The sequence below is a fragment of the Phaethon aethereus genome, assembly GCF_964289735.1.
Source record: "Phaethon aethereus genome assembly, chromosome: 1".
NCBI classification, from domain to species: Eukaryota; Metazoa; Chordata; class Aves; order Phaethontiformes; family Phaethontidae; genus Phaethon; species Phaethon aethereus.
Window position 1 is genome coordinate 60,474,678 of NC_138575.1, and position 17,524 is coordinate 60,492,201.

The 17,524-nt window shown below is 39.6% G+C and overlaps 1 protein-coding gene across 3 annotated transcripts in view; it reads left to right on the forward strand.

The window, feature by feature from the left end:
* The window catches only part of LARGE1 (LARGE xylosyl- and glucuronyltransferase 1), a gene marked incomplete at both ends in the record, with an annotated part of 196,395 nt that overhangs the window by 84,772 nt on the left and 94,099 nt on the right, over positions 1-17,524 (forward strand). For all 3 annotated transcript variants that reach the window (XM_082014020.1, XM_082014021.1, XM_082014022.1), the window contains one exon: positions 8,343-8,514. In XM_082014020.1, coding sequence (XP_081870146.1) covers positions 8,343-8,514 — 172 coding nt within the window. The remainder of the gene's footprint in view (positions 1-8,342; positions 8,515-17,524) is intronic.

Genomic DNA, 17,524 nt, shown 5'->3' on the forward strand with positions numbered 1-17,524 from the left:
TTCAAGATTGAAGTTACAAATTATCCATCAAAAATTAACAGAAAAGTCTGTTTTTGTTTAAATAAGGCTCTTCTGTTAATGTTTGCTGGATATCTAACAAGGATGGAGCAAAGGCAGTGATTTTCCAAAGGTGAGATGCAAGGAGATTCCTTTTGGCATTCCTCCTGAGGAAGCTATTACAAGTGGCAGTCACCTTCTTCCCAGGCTCTTTGGTCACTTAGACTTGGTCTCTCTCTCTCTCTCTCACACTTTTAAAATTATTTGTAAAAAAGAAATACAGTGCATGAAAGACAGGCATGAATGTTACCCATATTTAAACATCAACCTGCTATTCCCCTCCTTTCTCAATTATTCAGTTAATCCAATCTCAGCAACAGGATGTTGATATTGCTCTCCTGGAAGCACAAGAGTGAGAAAGGGGATCAGCCATATTTCCCTGCAAAGAGTTTAGGTATTGTGAGGTACAGTCAATGTGAAATGGGAAGGATTATCCTGAAACTAACCCTGATCCGTGCTAGTGCTGCTGGAATTGTGACTCAATTTTCATGAATGTGAGAAGAGGTATGGCAAAAATTCACAGCAGGATGAAGTTCTTCCCGTGTGAAATCGAAAAACAATGATGAGAAAAACCATGCATCAAGAAAAGTTCCTGTCCTGTGCCAGCAATATGATACTGTTTGCTTTCCCCCTCTTTTTATGCTTTGTGTTGCAAAAAAAAAAAATTAGTAATATGATTGTCATTAAAATGGTGACAGTATTTTCCTCCAGTTTAGAAGCAACATGAAAGCCCCAGTTCTATTAGCTTTGTCTTAAATAAAGGTCACATGATTAAAAAAAAAATTACCTTGCCACTTCAAATGTTCATAGAAGCAGCAAAGCACTAAACAAGTAATGAAAAAGCTGTGAAAACAAGTTATCAACTGTGTCTAGGAAGTTACTACTTATCCAATCTGAGAAAATAACAATTTTTTTGTTATCTGATGCACACATCAGAATTTCCAGGGCTGTTTGGGCCATTTGTAAGGGCTGCCTGAAGCCAGCAGCTACCAAAGAATTTGGATGGTCTTCCTACACAGACATCCATCCAGCTGTAAGTTCTTGCACCATGTAGATTGCACTGGTTTTCAGACCAGTGTCAGATACAATTCAGATACAATTTGTGCAGATCTGCAATGCTCTTAATGATTGTGCTGTGGCCTGGAAGTTTAATTTTGTTTTGTTTTGTTTTGCTTTGCTTTGTCTGCTTTTTTCCAAGATCCTGAAGCTACTTTATCACCTGACTGATACAAATTTTCAGGAATATGGTGCCTTTGTTGAAGTTGGTGAGAGCAAGTAGATGCTGAATGCTTTTGGAAATACAAGCCTCCATGAAGTCATTCATTACAAAGCCTAATTCACATTTCTCTTTATTTCAGTCAGTATATTCTAGATGCCAGATATTTTTTATAGCAAAACCTGGCGTGAAGGCTCTAGGGAGGGAGAGTTACTTACAGACTGCCTTTTCAACTTCCCCCAGCCTTTTCTGTTTTCTGACTCCTATTTGCTGCCGGCTGTTTCCCCACCACCGTGAATCTGCAGCTGTTAAGTCTGGGTGGCAGTGGGATTTGGGTCTGTTTGATCCCATTTATTAGCCCACCTCTGAGAGGGGTGTGCGCAAGTGGCACCTTCTGCCTCCACACATGCGTCAACCCAGCCAGTCTGACCTTCAGGCTTTTGCAAGATACTGGCCTTAGTGGTGCTTTTGTGAAGTCAGCTGAGCACAAAAGGGTGTCTTTTATTTGGAGTGGGGATGGGAATATTATGTCATAGCTGAGGATTATTTTGATTGATTTTTTTCCAGGCATATCTAGGAAGATGCAGTGAATGTAGTGAGAAAATCAATACAGAATTGAAGGTTGCATTTTCCAGTGTAAAGTGGTTAAGGACATGCTTCCAGGGAAAACACTTCATCAGCCAAACTTCCCTCATCTTACCACACTGAACAGGAAGCATTTTTTCTAGCTCTGTGTGTGCTATGGTGCTACATATTCTGTGGGACAATGAGGATTTCTGTTAAGAAAATGGAAAAAAAAATATTTAACAGGGAAGAGGGTCTGACAGGAACCTCATGAAGTTCAACAAGGAGAAGTGCAAAGTCTTGCACCTGGGAACTAACCTATGCACCAGTATATGCTGGGGGCCACACAACTGGAAAGCAGCTTGACAGAAAAGCACCTGGGCATCCTGGTGTACAGTAGGCTGAACGTAAGCCAGCAGTGTGCCCTTGCAACAAAGAAGGATAATGGTAACCTTGGCTGCATTCAACAAAGTATTGCCAGCAGGTCGAGGGAGGCCATCCTTCCCCTTTACTCAGCACTGGTAAACCATACCTGGAGTGCTGGGTCTGGTTCTGGGCTCCTCGGTACAAGAGAGACATGGAGATAGTGGAGCGGGTCCAGACAAGGGCCACAGAGATGATGAAGAGACTGGAGCATCTTACATACAAGGAAAGGCTGAGAGAGCTGGAACTGCTTATCCTGGAGAAGAGAAGGCTCAGGGGGGATTTCATCAATGTATGTAAGTACTTGAAGTGAGGGTGCAAAGAAGACAAAGCCAGGCTCTTTTCAGAGGTACTCAGTGACAGAACAAGGGGCGATGGGCACAAACTGAAACACAGGAGGTTCCCTCTGAACATCAGAAAACACTTTTTACTGTGAGGGTGACTGAGCACTGGCACAGGTTGCCCAAGGAGATTGTGGAGTCTCCATCCTTGGAGATATGCAAAAGTCACCTGGACACTGTCCTAGGCAACCAGATCTAGGTGGCCCTGCTTGAGCAGTGGGGGTCAGACAAGGTGACCTCCAGAGGTCCCTTCCAACCTCAACCATTCTGCGGTTCTGTGATGCTGTATGGACTGCAACCTATTCATCAGGAAGTGTCAGGATAGATTTTCTCTGGTAGGGAGGTAATCAGACTCTTGAGTGCTTTGTTTCGTGGTACTGTTATACCCCCCCCGCCCCAGTCCAAGAGGCACATAGCAAGCCACATTAAGTTTTCTGTCGACCTCCAGTACTTAAGGGAAGATGGAAACTAATGAGAGAAACATGTACAGTCCTACAGAATCTTAGTTTGGCTTTCCTGTACTTCTATGCTTGCTACTGTTTTTGTGCTCCAGTCTGTGTATACATAAACCAGCACTAAGGTAAGACAGCAAATACATTCTCTCTTTTCTTGTGCTTCACCTTACTGCTCTGCTTATCATAATTTTAGTAATGTAGCAAAGAGAAGGGTGAGTGCAAAATCATCTTTGCAAACAAAATACCTTAGCCTGTAAGACTGATGACCTTTAAGAGCATGAGGTTTAAATAGAAAGGTAATAATAACTGAATTTAATTAATTGGGCTTTTGGCAAATACAAAACTGTATCTCATCCTGGCACATAACTTCAAAGTACATTTTTCTCCTCACTCAACCAGAGCACTTGCCCTATTCTTTTCCACACTTATGCTCATGACTGGCACCCATCCCTGCACCCTGCTTCCCACATTCATCTTTCTAAGAGCTGTTTTCTTTGTCTTTATCCCGTTGAGAATCAGGTGGCAGTTGTTAATAAATGCAAAGTAAGACATGTAAGAAAAAAGAATCCTAACTTTATGGGTACAGTGATGGCTTCTGAATTAGCCATGATTACTCAGGGAAACAAGTTTGCTGTTCTGGTAGATCTGTGTAAACAAATGTGACCAAAATTAAATTGGTAGATAGCTGGTCGAAACAACCAGGACTTGTAAATAAGCTGTGGCACTCTTTGCTGCAGGATGTTGGGGTTGCCAAAAACTTAACAGGACTTCAAAAATCTACCAAATTCGCAGATGAAAAAATCCATCAAAAGCTGTTAATGAAAAAAATACCACCTCTATCTCCAAAATTTGGTGCAAATTACCAGAGGATAGGTGTATATATGGGGTGGTATCGCTGTAGAATTTCGATGGTTTTATATTTTTCAGTAGGCACCTGCCACCATTGACTATCAGATGCCAGCTACTGAGCTCGATGGACTTTTGAACTGACACGATATAGGCACCCATAAGTTGTTGGTCCTTTCCTGTTGGTCACTGTTCCCACTCTCATTCTGTTCATGTTGGTAGTTCTTTCCAAATTTGCTCTGTGCTAAGTCTGCAACACGAAGTCTCCATCCATTTCAAAGAGGCTCAAGATACCTGCCTGGGTACAGATTTCACTTACAGCTACAGAGCAATCAGCCTTCACCTGGGAAGCCTGGGCAAATTTTCCCATCACCTGTTTATGAGTCAAAGAGTTGAAGTCTGGCTGCATATATTTGTCATGACTTGGCAGAAGAGTTGTGCTTTTTGATCTCAATATGTGGGCAGCCAGACTCAATTGTTTTTAAGCATAAAAATACCTAAATACTTGGGAGTGTAGTTACTATATAATTCATTCACAAAGAAGGAGCCACTGTTTTCCCCCTCTGCGTCACAGAAACAGGGAAGCTTGATTTTAAGCTGTATGTCTATATTAGACTTCTCTCCTTAAAAAGGGCACTTCTGCTAACTCTAATGAACATTTATACAATGGTGGCAAATGTGAAGAAGCTGAGTTAGGCTGTGTAGAGCCGCTGTGTTCTAGCCAGCTTTTCCCAGAGGTAGTCAGAGCACAGTTAGGGAAGACAGCTCACCGGTAAAGTATCCCTGGACATGGAGACTGTTCCTCCCACTTCTCTGGCATTTAGCAGAGTGATCAGTTGTGTACAGCATGCAGACTCATCGGCATATAATTTCTATAATCATAGCTGGAAGCACTGAATAATTTAGATAATTTAGTGTATTTTCAGTCTTCAATTATGGAAAGAATAAAGATGGTTCTGATGAGAGATTTTTAGTGAGAAGATATTATTTCATTTAACTTACTTAAAAGAATCACTGTCAGCACCAGCTAAATGCCTGCCTTTCCTCTCATGAGCAAAAGTCCAGGTCTGGAGAGCTAGAGATCCAAGGTGTGCAGTTTCTTGTTAACTGAGAATTATACAAATGGCAAAGTATGTCACACTATTTTGTTTCACTTTCCTCTTTTACTAACTCTATTTTTTTCTGTTCCTGACATATTTTCTAGGAATATTTGTTCTGTGAAGGCAACTCTAATCTACCTTGTAAAGCAAATGACTCACAAACATTCCATACATGGGCCATTTTAACTATGCTAGAGAAAAAAAAGCATTAAGACTTACAGAAAATATTTAGACAATATTTAGATAAATGAAATGGCTAAATGTTACCAGTTATATCAAAGTGGACAGCTTGGAGGTTGCAGAATTTTGCAAGAGTTTGTGCATAGGCCACCTTAATTATCTCCAACTGGCACTTCTTAACTGCTAAACACCTCTTCAACCATGGTGTTCTTGTATTTATTTTAGTAAGACTATATGTAATACCCAGAGAGAGTGAGCCTTCACAGTGCCATTGTGTAGGACAAGGAGTTTTCCTTGGCATAAATTTGGAGTGGTTACATTATTCATTAACAGCAAAGGTGTAAAGAAATTATGCTGGGGACTAATTAGGACCCCTGTTTATGTCTTCATCAACTCTGCATCAGAGAAAACTTCATATGTATTGAACCATTTTGACAGGTGACTTTCAAGCTTCAACATATGCTCAACTCAAACACGTGCTAACCAGCTGTAATGGACCTTTTCGAATAGGGACTGCTCCTTTAATTTTCAAAAGCGATCCTTGCAAACATCAGGCTTCAGGATGGCAGGCTTTTGGGTTCTGTGTGCCAGATCAGAAGGAACAGCCAGGCAAGGATCTCCTCCCTACAGTGATACATGGCAGTGGTGGTAGATACTGGAAATCCTGAGAGCAAAGTAAGTAATCAGTCCTTGAAGGTGACTTTTACTTTTCCAGCCACCTTTTACCTTCCCTGCTTGTCTCAGGCTATCCATGCGACATCTGAACCCCTGACTTATTAAGCTTATTTGCATAAGCATATTAGGAGTTATTCTGGAGCAATATTGAATTTGGACTAATTAAGTGAACGACATGCCATCCAAAATTAATAACATAAGGTTGGGTAATAATAAAAGCAAGCTCAAGTCTGTAAAATTACTGTAACCCTTTACCATGTCAGTATGACTGCAGCACTGATCTCCATGGCTGGCCAAGCACAAGGACGTCAAGTAGCAGGTTCAGAATGAGATGCAGAGTTTGGGGAAGCAGGGTAAATACTGCTTTGCTGACACCTTGATGTGGTGGTCCCTTCCTAGGGCCATCATGTGAGAGAGCTAGGACCACAGCTAGAGCTTTGAGGGTGTGAATTTGAAACGATCTCTGTTACACACATAGAAGACATTCCTGGGGAGCATTGAGATTCATTTTTATACAACTAGAGACTTAATATTGGTATATATGTGGCAGACAAAAACTAGATTTCTCTTCTAAGCACCATACAAATTACAGATAGAGCAAGTAAGAAAGAATGAAATAAGAATGATGACTCTGTAGACCCATAAATTAAACCACACTGTGTGTTACTCACTGTCTAATTTCTTTCACAGTGGTTTATATCAGTGTCCTAGGATTCCTTACTTACACTACTTCTGGCATTCTACAGTGCAAATCCTAGAGAGCACAAGTACATCATACGTATATGTGTGTAGGTGACAATGTCAGCCAGATTGTATATTCATGTGATTACATATGAACTACATGCACAGACGAGGGAACATGCAAATGAATTTCCAGGATGAGATACTTTCCAAAAAAACCAAACAAAACTTCACACTTCAGTTTGCCCTTTACGTTTTGGGTTTATTTTAAGATAACCTGCTTTTCCTGCCTGTCCCCTTAAAATTTTGCCTTTCTTCTTCAAGATTTGTTCTAGTAGCCTCAGTCTTTTTAATAAGCTTAGCAGTGTGAGAAAGCTCTGCCCTGGTACAGGAACCCTGAGAATACAAAAGAAAGTTGTGTGCCATTTTAAAGGGAAAAGAGCAGGTCAGCTTACCTCGGCAGAAGCCTTGTTACTTTATATTCAAAAGGAAATGCACTCTAAGCAGCTATTACTAGCCTTTCTTCAGCCACTCTTCCAATGTCCAAATAAAGTTTAGGAACCCATTCTGTTATGGGAAGGTTTTCTTGAAGGATTTTGGAGGAAATGAGCTCTTCTGTGCAAAAGCTGTTTCACATAATAAACTTTACAATGCCAATGAATAGATATGAGACAGTTAAACAACAGAATAAATATCAGTTTTATGAATGCATTTAGTTTCTGCCTACTTTCTCTGAAGTATAACATGCCAAGACAAATCCTGAAATCTGTCTCAGTCGGGTCCTCTGTAGAAAAAATACTAATTGAAGTTAATGGGAGCATGACTTAGGGGAAAACTTAAAATCAGGGAATTGTGGTGCATGCCTTTTAAAATATTAAACAGGAGGAGTTTCAGATAGGGCAATAGGAACTTTTCAAAAACTTCTGTAGCCCACTTTCAGCAGTGGCTTTTGATATTTGAGAACTTCAGTCTCATAGAAAGAAAATTAAACATAGCTCATGGAACATCCTGGTGCCAGTAGGACAATGAAATTGTGTTTAGTCTCCCAACTTATTTTAGAAGCTGTAGAAATATTCTGTTTAGCACTTACTGAAGAAATGTAAATATTTGCGTTTGCCACTTCAATAAATAACAAACAAGAAAACAGTGGCTAAAAATGTTCTCTCACTTTCTCCATTTTTGAGCATGTCTGTGTGATGTCACTAGTTATAAGTAAGATGTAAGGCTTAAGGAAAATAAGAGTTTGTAAGAAACAATTTTTTTCCAATTTTCTGGCCCGTTGTTCCAAATGACTGGCCCTTTGAAATTCTGACCTCCAAATCTGTAAGAAATAAAAAGAAAAAAACATTATGTTTGTTACTTCTGCTTCAGAGTCAGAAAATTCTGGGAATGACAAACAAAGTTTTTGTTACTTTTGAAAAATGAAAGCATATATATATGCGTACAATACACATGAAGTTTTGGATTAAAATTATATTTCAATTTTATCAGGATACATGGATGTCTCAAAAGGGATTGTACCAGGTTGGAAAGGTTCAAATGATTTTAATTATATTGTGTAAAGTGATTGCCTCAAAGAAATTTTTTTTTCCCAAGCTTTTAGAAACTTCAGCATATTTCAGAGTTTCTGAAGTTAATTTAAAAGTAGGATTTTAGATGACTGTTTCCACCTGACATTTTATGGTGTTGTATTGCTGGTACTCAGAGATCTTCCATTATTACAAAAAACTAGTGTCAGGAAGACTTTCTTTCTCTAATGAAGATTATTTTTTCTTCCTCTTTCCCACTACCCATTTCCTGTCAGTCGGAAGTCTCTTGGATCCCCAACAAACACTACTCTGGGATTTACGGGCTGATGAAGTTGGTCCTGACTAAGACTCTACCTTCCAATCTTGAGCGAGTCATTGTCCTCGACACAGACATAACATTTGCCACTGACATTGCTGAGCTATGGGCCGTCTTTCACAAGTTCAAAGGTATTCTAATGATTTTTTTACTGTCTTTATTTGTGGGGGAGGGAAAATGGTAAAGCAAACAGTACCATGGAGGTAAAAGGGTTATCTAAGATTTGTTTCCACTCTTTTGGGCTTTGATGTTTGAATATAGTTGTTCTAATTGTGAGCTCTTTCCTCAACAATTCCATATAGAATTATTGACAACACTGATTATCTATGTAGTTTGTTTCACTGGTCTGATTATTTGGGACAGGTGAGAATTTGACAGTAGATTGATAAAGAATTACGAGGATGCTGTAGTGACCTACCATTCAAGCAACTGATGGTATTCAATACTTGGAAGGACTTGTTTTGTATTACTTTTTATTAATAAAACCTAATTATTACTTTCAGTATAACTTTACCATGTTACCAGTGAAAACGAATGAAGTTGGGATCATACTTGTACCAGGGAGGAGGATGAGGGGGGCAGATTTATACATGCAAGTAGGAATGAGTTACTGCTTCCTCCTCTTAATGAGTTGATAAAGGGTTCTGGATTTGAAGTATCCACCTAAAGTAGTTTTCTCTATCTATACCTATTTCCCACAGCTCCTTGAAAAAATCCTTGATAGTTTGACCAAGAAAGGACACTTTCAGAGTAACTGTGTAAGGAGATGATCACAAAAAGGTTCCCCACTACCCTGTTACAAATCAGAGCATTTTCCTGGCTAACACACTGCTAAAACCATTTAATTCTCCCAGGCTCCAGTGTTGACAGCTTTTCAGAGTCAGAGACATGCCCTATTGTTCTCCTCTTGCTCTCAGAATATATATTGGAGTGCTGGTAAGTGCAGAGGCATTCCAGTATCCTAGTTTGTAGGTTTACAGCCCCATAAAAGTGTAGCCTTGATGCATATCATCAGCTCTGTTAAAATAACCTCAAGCAAAGTCAGCCTAAGCAAATGGGACTATTTATTTACAGAAGCCAAAATAAACTACTCTGTTAGAAAGGCAACAGAAAAAAGAGCACATATACATGCTGAAATCCACAATGCCTCTTTGTCTCTCCCAGTACCCAGGAAATGGGCAGGATCTATTATCTTCAGCTCTACTGCCAAGGACTGGGTGCCAGTACTTGCTTCTCGGTGCATTTGTTTCCCTTCTCTGCTCTGGATACATTGATGTCCCTTCAGCAGGCCAGAAGCAATCACTTGCTTTCTTAACTAAACTATTCACAAACCTGCTTCATTAAGGAATATAAAGTTTTTCCTCCTCTTCAGGTATTGTTCAGACCTCTTCACCAAGCCTTTCCCTACACTGAATCATGAGTTTCATATAAACATACACCTTGACAATTATAATTTACGTAAATGTATGCATAGGGAGTAATGCTGTGCTATTGTACTGTCTCACTGTGTGCTACTGTCCCATTAATAGTAATATTTTACTGAATATGGTGTGTTAGCATGATGTAGCAGGTAAAGAAATGTGTATAAACTGAACTTGGGCACAGAGCACTACATGGTCAAATGTAGCAAAATCTGAATTGAGGCAATGAGGGGAATCATCTCCTTGCTTATATTTCCTGCCATATTTTCAAGGAAGGTCCCTTGCTTTTTACTAGGGAAAGAAACCAAGCATAAAGAATGCTTGTAAAGAAAGGAATATGGAGCAGAGGCAGGACTAAGACTGAAAAAAATACAGACAGAAAATATGGAAACATGAAGAAGGATAATTACTGGAAGTAAAAAAGTAGGTGTAACTCAGTCTTCATACAGCTAGGCAAAGTTGTTCAGCTGATTGGAGCTGTGAAAAGCTCTAACTTACAGAGAGAGACAGAATTCCTGTGCTACTGCCAGTCCTTATAACATATGTATCACAATTCCCAAATGTATGATTTTGTAAGTTGTCCGGTCTGTCTTTTTAATTCCGTCTGACCACCTGCTTCTCTACAATTTTTTAATCCTGGCAATAAATTGGGCAGTGTCTACATCTGCTCATCTCCCAGATGGTCATGCACAAAGAAAGAATGGCACAATCCCATGGCCCCAGGAGTTAAACAGGGTGGGAGAGGACTTTGGAAGGCATGTATGCCCAAAATAGTGATCCTAAATGTTGGGGAAAAGAGAGAAATGAAAGTTTCTGAGCACAAGATTATTCTCCAGCCTGTATTATAGGGTGCAGTCCCATTAGGAAAGGACTCAATGGAAATCGATCATTCTGAAAAGCAAGGGCGAGTAAATTGGAAAGATACTGTTGCTGTTGTACTGCATTGTAAAACAATGGTTTAAATTGTATGGTGACTCTCAACTAGTCCCTCAGTGTCTTTTTATTTCTCCTGCCAGAAGATTCAAAGGGTTTCTCATGTCATTGGCCCCAAATATTCCTCTAATGGATCTTGTTTTAAACTGATGTTTTAATCTCCTCCTTGTTTCTTCTTCAGAAGTTCCAACTAAGTTTGTGAAGATTTCTTTGGGATGATCTAGTGTGTTTGTTGAAATTTTACTTAAACAGAAGAGAAATAAAACTCCTGTGAAGGGGAGTTCTACTCTCCAAGGGAACCTGACACTGTACTCAAGCCCAGCTTGGAGGGCAGCTTTAGAACCACAGGCTCTCCTTCTAGAAATGTTAGCCATTATAAACCTGCTTGAACCAGGATGTTGTTTGCGCAAATAGAAGAATTTTTCACATCAGTGCAGGAAAGGCAAGAGCTTCCTTCTGCAGGTTACTGCAGGATAACCAGTAAGACAGTAAAGTACAGCCTCTTCCAATTTAGGGCCACACAGATAAAGAGAAGGTTGTAGAGTCTGCAATTCTTTCTGGCCCAGGAAGACTTTTCTTCCCAACAAAAATAGTGACAGAGACCAGTAGCTCAGATTCCTTTTTCTAGAACACCACACTTGGAAGAAACTCAGATTCAGGACTGTCTTGCAATTTAACCAGGTCCAATTCGCTGTGTAGAAAGGCCCACAGTGTGTTTTAAATAGCACCTGCAATACCCAGTATCCTTGTTCTGCAAAGGTTCTTCTTCCTGTCTTCTTAAGAGTTGCTGAAGAGATCAGACCCTGACATCATAACTTATTATTGTAGGTGATAAAGCTACTATTACATTCGTTCTGTAGATGGAAAAAAGGGAGTAGGATTCCTGTAAATTATTGCTCTTCTGCCCTTTTCTGATAAGCTCTTTGCATATGCCCTTACAATAAAAGATCCAACTATTCTGTAACTGAGTGCACAAATTAGGGCTGTACATACACGATTTTATTTGAAAATCTCTTCTTTGAAGCGGCAACCTTAGGCTTTGGGAGAAATTCACACCTCTGTTCAGTAGCCTGAAACAGTGTCTCTCAAGCAATGTAACTTTTAGAAATTTGTCTTAGCAGTTACTGTGGGTTGTACAATTATTATTCCTTTTATATGCAAGCTTCAATCTCTACACATAAATATGCCTTTGGGAACGAGCAACTTAATTTTCAAGAGTCACATCCAGCTTTTCATCTGGGATTTGGACATTTCTGCTTTGGCCTCATTCTCCCTTGCTCTCCCAAAGATAAGCAGTCTGTTTCTCTAGGACAGATATATACCTCCAAAATATTGACTTCAAAGGTGTGAGTCTGCAGACAGTCTGGTGAAGATAACCTGTCATGCATGTTTTCTGTGACTTAGTTGACACTGATTATGTTTTCTATTCATCTTTCAGTGGATTTTGACAGTTCTAAACTTGAGAAAGCATCCAGCCTAAGGGCAGAAGAGTGGGACTGTAGATCATATGCATTCTTGGATGAAGTGCTGCAAAACATTTCAGACAGCAAGGATTAGTGTAACCAATATGCTTTTATTGCAGAAATTGTGTAAATTCTTCTGAGAAAAGAACCAGTCCAAAGCTATGCTCTCTGCTATCAATCTTAAAGTTCTTTTAAAGGCCACATCAGCTAATTGTTCTATTATTCTTGCTCACCCAAACTTTTGGTATTAAAAAGTGGGTTCTTTTTTCCAAAATTCTGATTTTTACTTTAACTATTTGTTAAATATGGATTCTTAAGAGCACCCATTGTAAATGGTATTTGGGACCTGACTGTAACAGTCATCATAATTATTTGTGTTACACGTTGCAGTTCCAGAAAGGATCACAGCCTCTTTGTTCTGGGTGCTGTATGTATACATAGCAAGAGACCGTCTTTGTGGTTTACATAGTGTCAATTGACAATTCTTGTGTCTGCCTGGTTCCTTTAGGCTTTTGCTATGTGTGAGTCACAGCTGAGACCCACAAATGAGACCTGAATATTACTTGTAGGGATCAGTGTCGAGGGACTCTGTGTTAAGTTGAATGCCACATCTAAGGGCATTATGGTATTTCTAAGTATATGTCATAACTCAGATGCTATAGTGAACAGTGATGTCCTACTGCTGCATGGTAGTCTCACAGTCTAGCTAGCTGATATGATGAATATTTTAAGTACTTTTAAATGATAAGACACTGGATAGTACCTAACTAGTGTATTTCAAATAACTCTACCTCTAGATTAAATCATCCAGAGAATAGAAGCTGCAATTAGTGTTCATCTGTGCAAGTAAGTCTTCTCTGGAAAGCTGGTGAAGGCAATAAGGCAGAATCACCTACCTGCACTAAACAAGCATCCAAGAAGGAGAAATGGCAAGCTTGATAGGAAGACTGTGATTCACATATTCATGCTTTACATGAATAAAAACATGCTATAGAAGCTGTTTGCTTTGTGTCAGGAGCTCAAACAATGATAAAAATCCATACCGACATCATAAATACCAGAAAAGGTCAACAACGATTTTGGTGCAGGATCAAGTGCCCATAGCTGGAGAGAGATTGGCACATAGTCAATCCCAAACTTAAACTTTGCAAACACTCAGTATGTGGGTGCTTTGGCATATTGCTCTGCAGAATGCCTGAGGTAACAATCAAGGTTCATGCTATTTTTGCAGCTTCTTCATGAAAAAGCACAAACAAATGGAAAAATCACAATTATCACAAAATTCAACATCTTGCGTAGGTGGTTTAGTAATGATATTCCTACAAGAACTATCATGCATAAGGTTATAATATCAAATGCATGCATAACTTTTCACTTGTGTGTGAATTTGGTGTGCCAGAAAGTGAGATGCTGATGGTACCGGCGAGAGTCAGGCAGAGTTAGTAGGTGCTGTATAAATTTCCCTGAATTTGGCTCTATCACTGAAGCCCTGTTTCAATAAACTATACATGTCATAGAGCTAGTGTCTTCTTCTGCAAAGACTGTACTTTTTATAGGTATGCTCTTCTTGTGATGATGTAAAATATTCAGTTGTTGCCAAGATTAAAATTTAAAATTCATTGTCACCTATGGCTGATGCCAGGATTTGAGCCACAGAATTGATTCTGGGCCGGTTCTGTAGTTCAGTCTGTCACTTTACACTGGGTAAATCATTAAAGCTTCCACAGATCCTTTTGAGACAGGATCTCTGCGGGCTGACACACTGTTTGTGTTAAATCCTGCAGAGATCTTTGTGTTCCTTCTGGTCAGTACAATAGGTTTTCTTTTCTTGCTAATCAAGAGGAAGGCATTAGCAACATGCACCTTAGTGTGTGTAAAAGTCCATGGTATGAGTCAGTCTTTTTGTGAAGGAAACAGGATCACATTGTAGCAGAGTGCATTAATAAAATTGTCAGGCAGCTATTAAAATAGCTTAAAATTATCTGAATTTTTATAGGTGTCTAAAAAGGCCGACTGGCACTTGTCTTTGCTCATAAAAGGAACATCTGTTAGTTTCTGAAAGACTTGTATAAGTGTTTAATGGTTAGACTACAGTACATAGCTCATCCTAGGGTTATTCCACAAATTAAATGCATTTTCTCTTCGAAAAGGTCCCTGTGGAGACTCTATCTGCTTAAGATTTTCTATTCCTGATTGTTATATCATGGTGGTTTCTTCTTTTCTGCTGCAGAAGCTTTGAAGCTTCATTGATAAAGAATCCTATTTGTTAGCTACAGCTGATATAAAAGTTGGGGTGTGTTGTGCTCCTCTGTCTCATGATGCTGTTGTTATCACCTGTGTGTGAAACTACAGGAGTGAACACTGAATTACAGTTCATCTTGGTGAAGAACGTAAGGATTTACGATATTCCTAAAGTTTGTCACTGTGACTGGAGGTTAATTTTTCTGATTTTAATTAGGAGGGGATCATGCAAAGAGATTGGACTCACTGATTCTGTGGGTCTAAGGAAAAACACTTCTGTCTCTCCACACTTGTCAGATAAGCTGACTGGCTGGGAGTCCTTTTTTCTTTCTTTTTTTTTTCCCCCCTAATTGCAGTTTGCTTTGCCGTGGTATTCCTTTATTGAGGAGGCAATATGTAAGAAAGTTGACCTCAGTAAATGAGCTCCAGGGGAGAGAGTTTATTATATGGATCAGCATGTGCACATTCTAGTTTATGGGTATTAATGTGACAAGGGACATAATCAGAAAATTCTGATTATGAATTGCTGCCAAAATATAATGGCTGCAGTTTCTGAAACAGCTGTAGTTCTTTTTTAGTTGAATGGTTCTTTGTCTGTTTCTGCCATCAGGCAGAAATATTTAGAGGTGAAAGGCTAACAGTGCATAGAAATTGGCTGTAATGTATGGTGGGGGAAATTCTAAAATAAAAGAAAAGAAAATAAAAGGTTTGGATTCTTTATTTTTCCATTTTGCTTTCCAACGGATATGCTTTGGTCATGTTTTCAAGCTTTTTCCCACGGGGGCTAGGAATATTTTAATTAAAAATGAAAACTGATATTCTTTTGTCATCTTTTGATTCCACAACTGGAGCTTTCAGAATAAAAACCCACCACATACTACAAGATTTGTAATAAAATATTGTTGACCACACCGAAATTGAGGACTTTTTTCTACCTTCTCAACATCAATTTTTTGCTTTTTCTGCATTATTTTTCTCCAGTCCTTGTGACCCTGCCACTTGTTTTACAGCTGTCTTTTTGGCTTAGGTGCTATGTTGTATCAAACACCCAAACTGAATGTTGTATGACTCACACAGTGATAAAGCAAAAAACAGTTTTTCCTCTGAGTTCTTTCTTCAAGATTTAAAGAGACTTTAATTCTATTAATCTCAAGTACTCCAACTGTGGAGAATGGGCCTGGAGCTTTGTGAATTGCCTTGCAAATATTTATTGAGAGAAATCTGGGCAGAGTGTGGCATAAGAGGAGCAAAGGGCATATCCCCATCTCCCTTGACTAACAGAAGCTGTGACTTTCCAGAAGCTGGAAAAAACAGCTCCCAGAGGGTAGGCTCTGGGAGAAGCATTTCTGCTTTATGTGTTTGCTCTTGACACAGGAAACATGCATTTCTGGGAGCAGGATGCCAACAGGCTGTGCTGAAATGAAAACCTGTGAGAAGAGCAGGAGGGAACAACCTGAGAAGGAAAATAATAATAACCCACCATCCCAACTACAAAGGAGAAATCGGTCAGGAGCTGCTGTCCACTGATAAATGTTTTGGGTTGCTCGTTTTCTCCTGCAGTCTGTTCACCTTCTTGTGCAATTATAGACATGCACCCCCTCAGATACATTTAGTACCCCTGTTCCATCACAACTTGTTTAATTTATTTTTTAAGAGGGCTGTTAAAAAAAAAACAAAACAGTGCCCGCCGGTTGTCTTGGGTGGAGCACACAAACTAAATCCATGTACTAATTCCTCTGGCCAGTCATCCTGCGTTCCCTAGGCGACGGTAAAGCAGAGCAAGTGCGTGAGCAGGCAGTGAATATGGAGGGAGTGGCAACCTGTCCATCATTCCAGTTAATGAAGTGTAATGATGATTCAACTCTGCATGTGTGAAAAAGCCACGCAGACGATGCACACGGGTCATTCACCTAAGAAATTAAGTTTACTCTAAGGTTTGATAGTTATATTACTAGGACTAAAGAAAGGAAGATATGTAATAGATAGGTTTCCATGCCTAAGGCTGTCATTCTAATCACATGCAATCTATCAAGCACATACGCTTTTCACGGTTCTCTGTGACATGCATTGTAACAACTTGATATTCTGTTTTCTCCCTCTCTGAACAAGGCATATTCTCTGAGCCTACCTTGTTCTGCATTAGCAATCCATGTTTTTAAGGACCTAAGGCCCGATTTCCAATTACAAAACTCTCATACAAGGTTTCACCTTCTTGGTTTCATGCTGCAAATTATGTCTGCAGCGCTGTCCTTGGCAGCACATGGATTTGCATAGGGTAAAGTGGCATGGGGAGTTAACTATCTCACAGGCTCAAGCTGGACATCAGAATGTGTTGCCCAGAGGTCATGGTATGATTGTCCCACAGCCGGATGAGTGCATGATATTGCTCTCTGCACAACCAGGGAAGAGGGAAAAGAGTGTACAAAATTAAACCGAATTATTGCATAACTGAACCAAGGCTGTGTACAAATGCATCATGAGCAAAAACTGTGGGCAGTTACATGCACTAAAAGTTGGACATGTTAAAGAAATCAATAATCAATCTGATTTTGTGAAAATAGTAGAAATGTCACATTTGTCACACAATGAAACATTTCCTGTTTCCAAGCAATCTGGAGAATCGGGGGTGTTTGAACCCCTTATTTTAACCCCCAAACTAAAAGAAAGATGTTGGTATGTCTGTAATGGCCCGCTTCACTCTGCATCTCCTAAGTGTCTACTGTACTTAAATCTCAAGCTTGCTCTACTCCGTGGTTTTTGCAGTAATCTTTAGCTTGCATTCAGCATGGGCCAAGCAGTTCAATTAAAGGAGCTTTTCTCCCTCTGGCCCTTTCCTCAAAGTACATCTTTTCTGTGCTTGGAGACACTGCTAACAACAAAAAGATTTTTGTCCTAGCCCTTTCAGATACATACCAAAAGGTGATTGATAAACATACAGTAAAAGTCAGGGACTGTGCCCACAACTTTTCTGTATTTTTATTTATTTCCTGCATTTCATCACAGTGGAATTCATAGTTTGGCCTAAAGTGTCAAGTACGGCGATCTGTAGCACCCTCCATTGCACAAGGGCTGGTCCTGAAAAG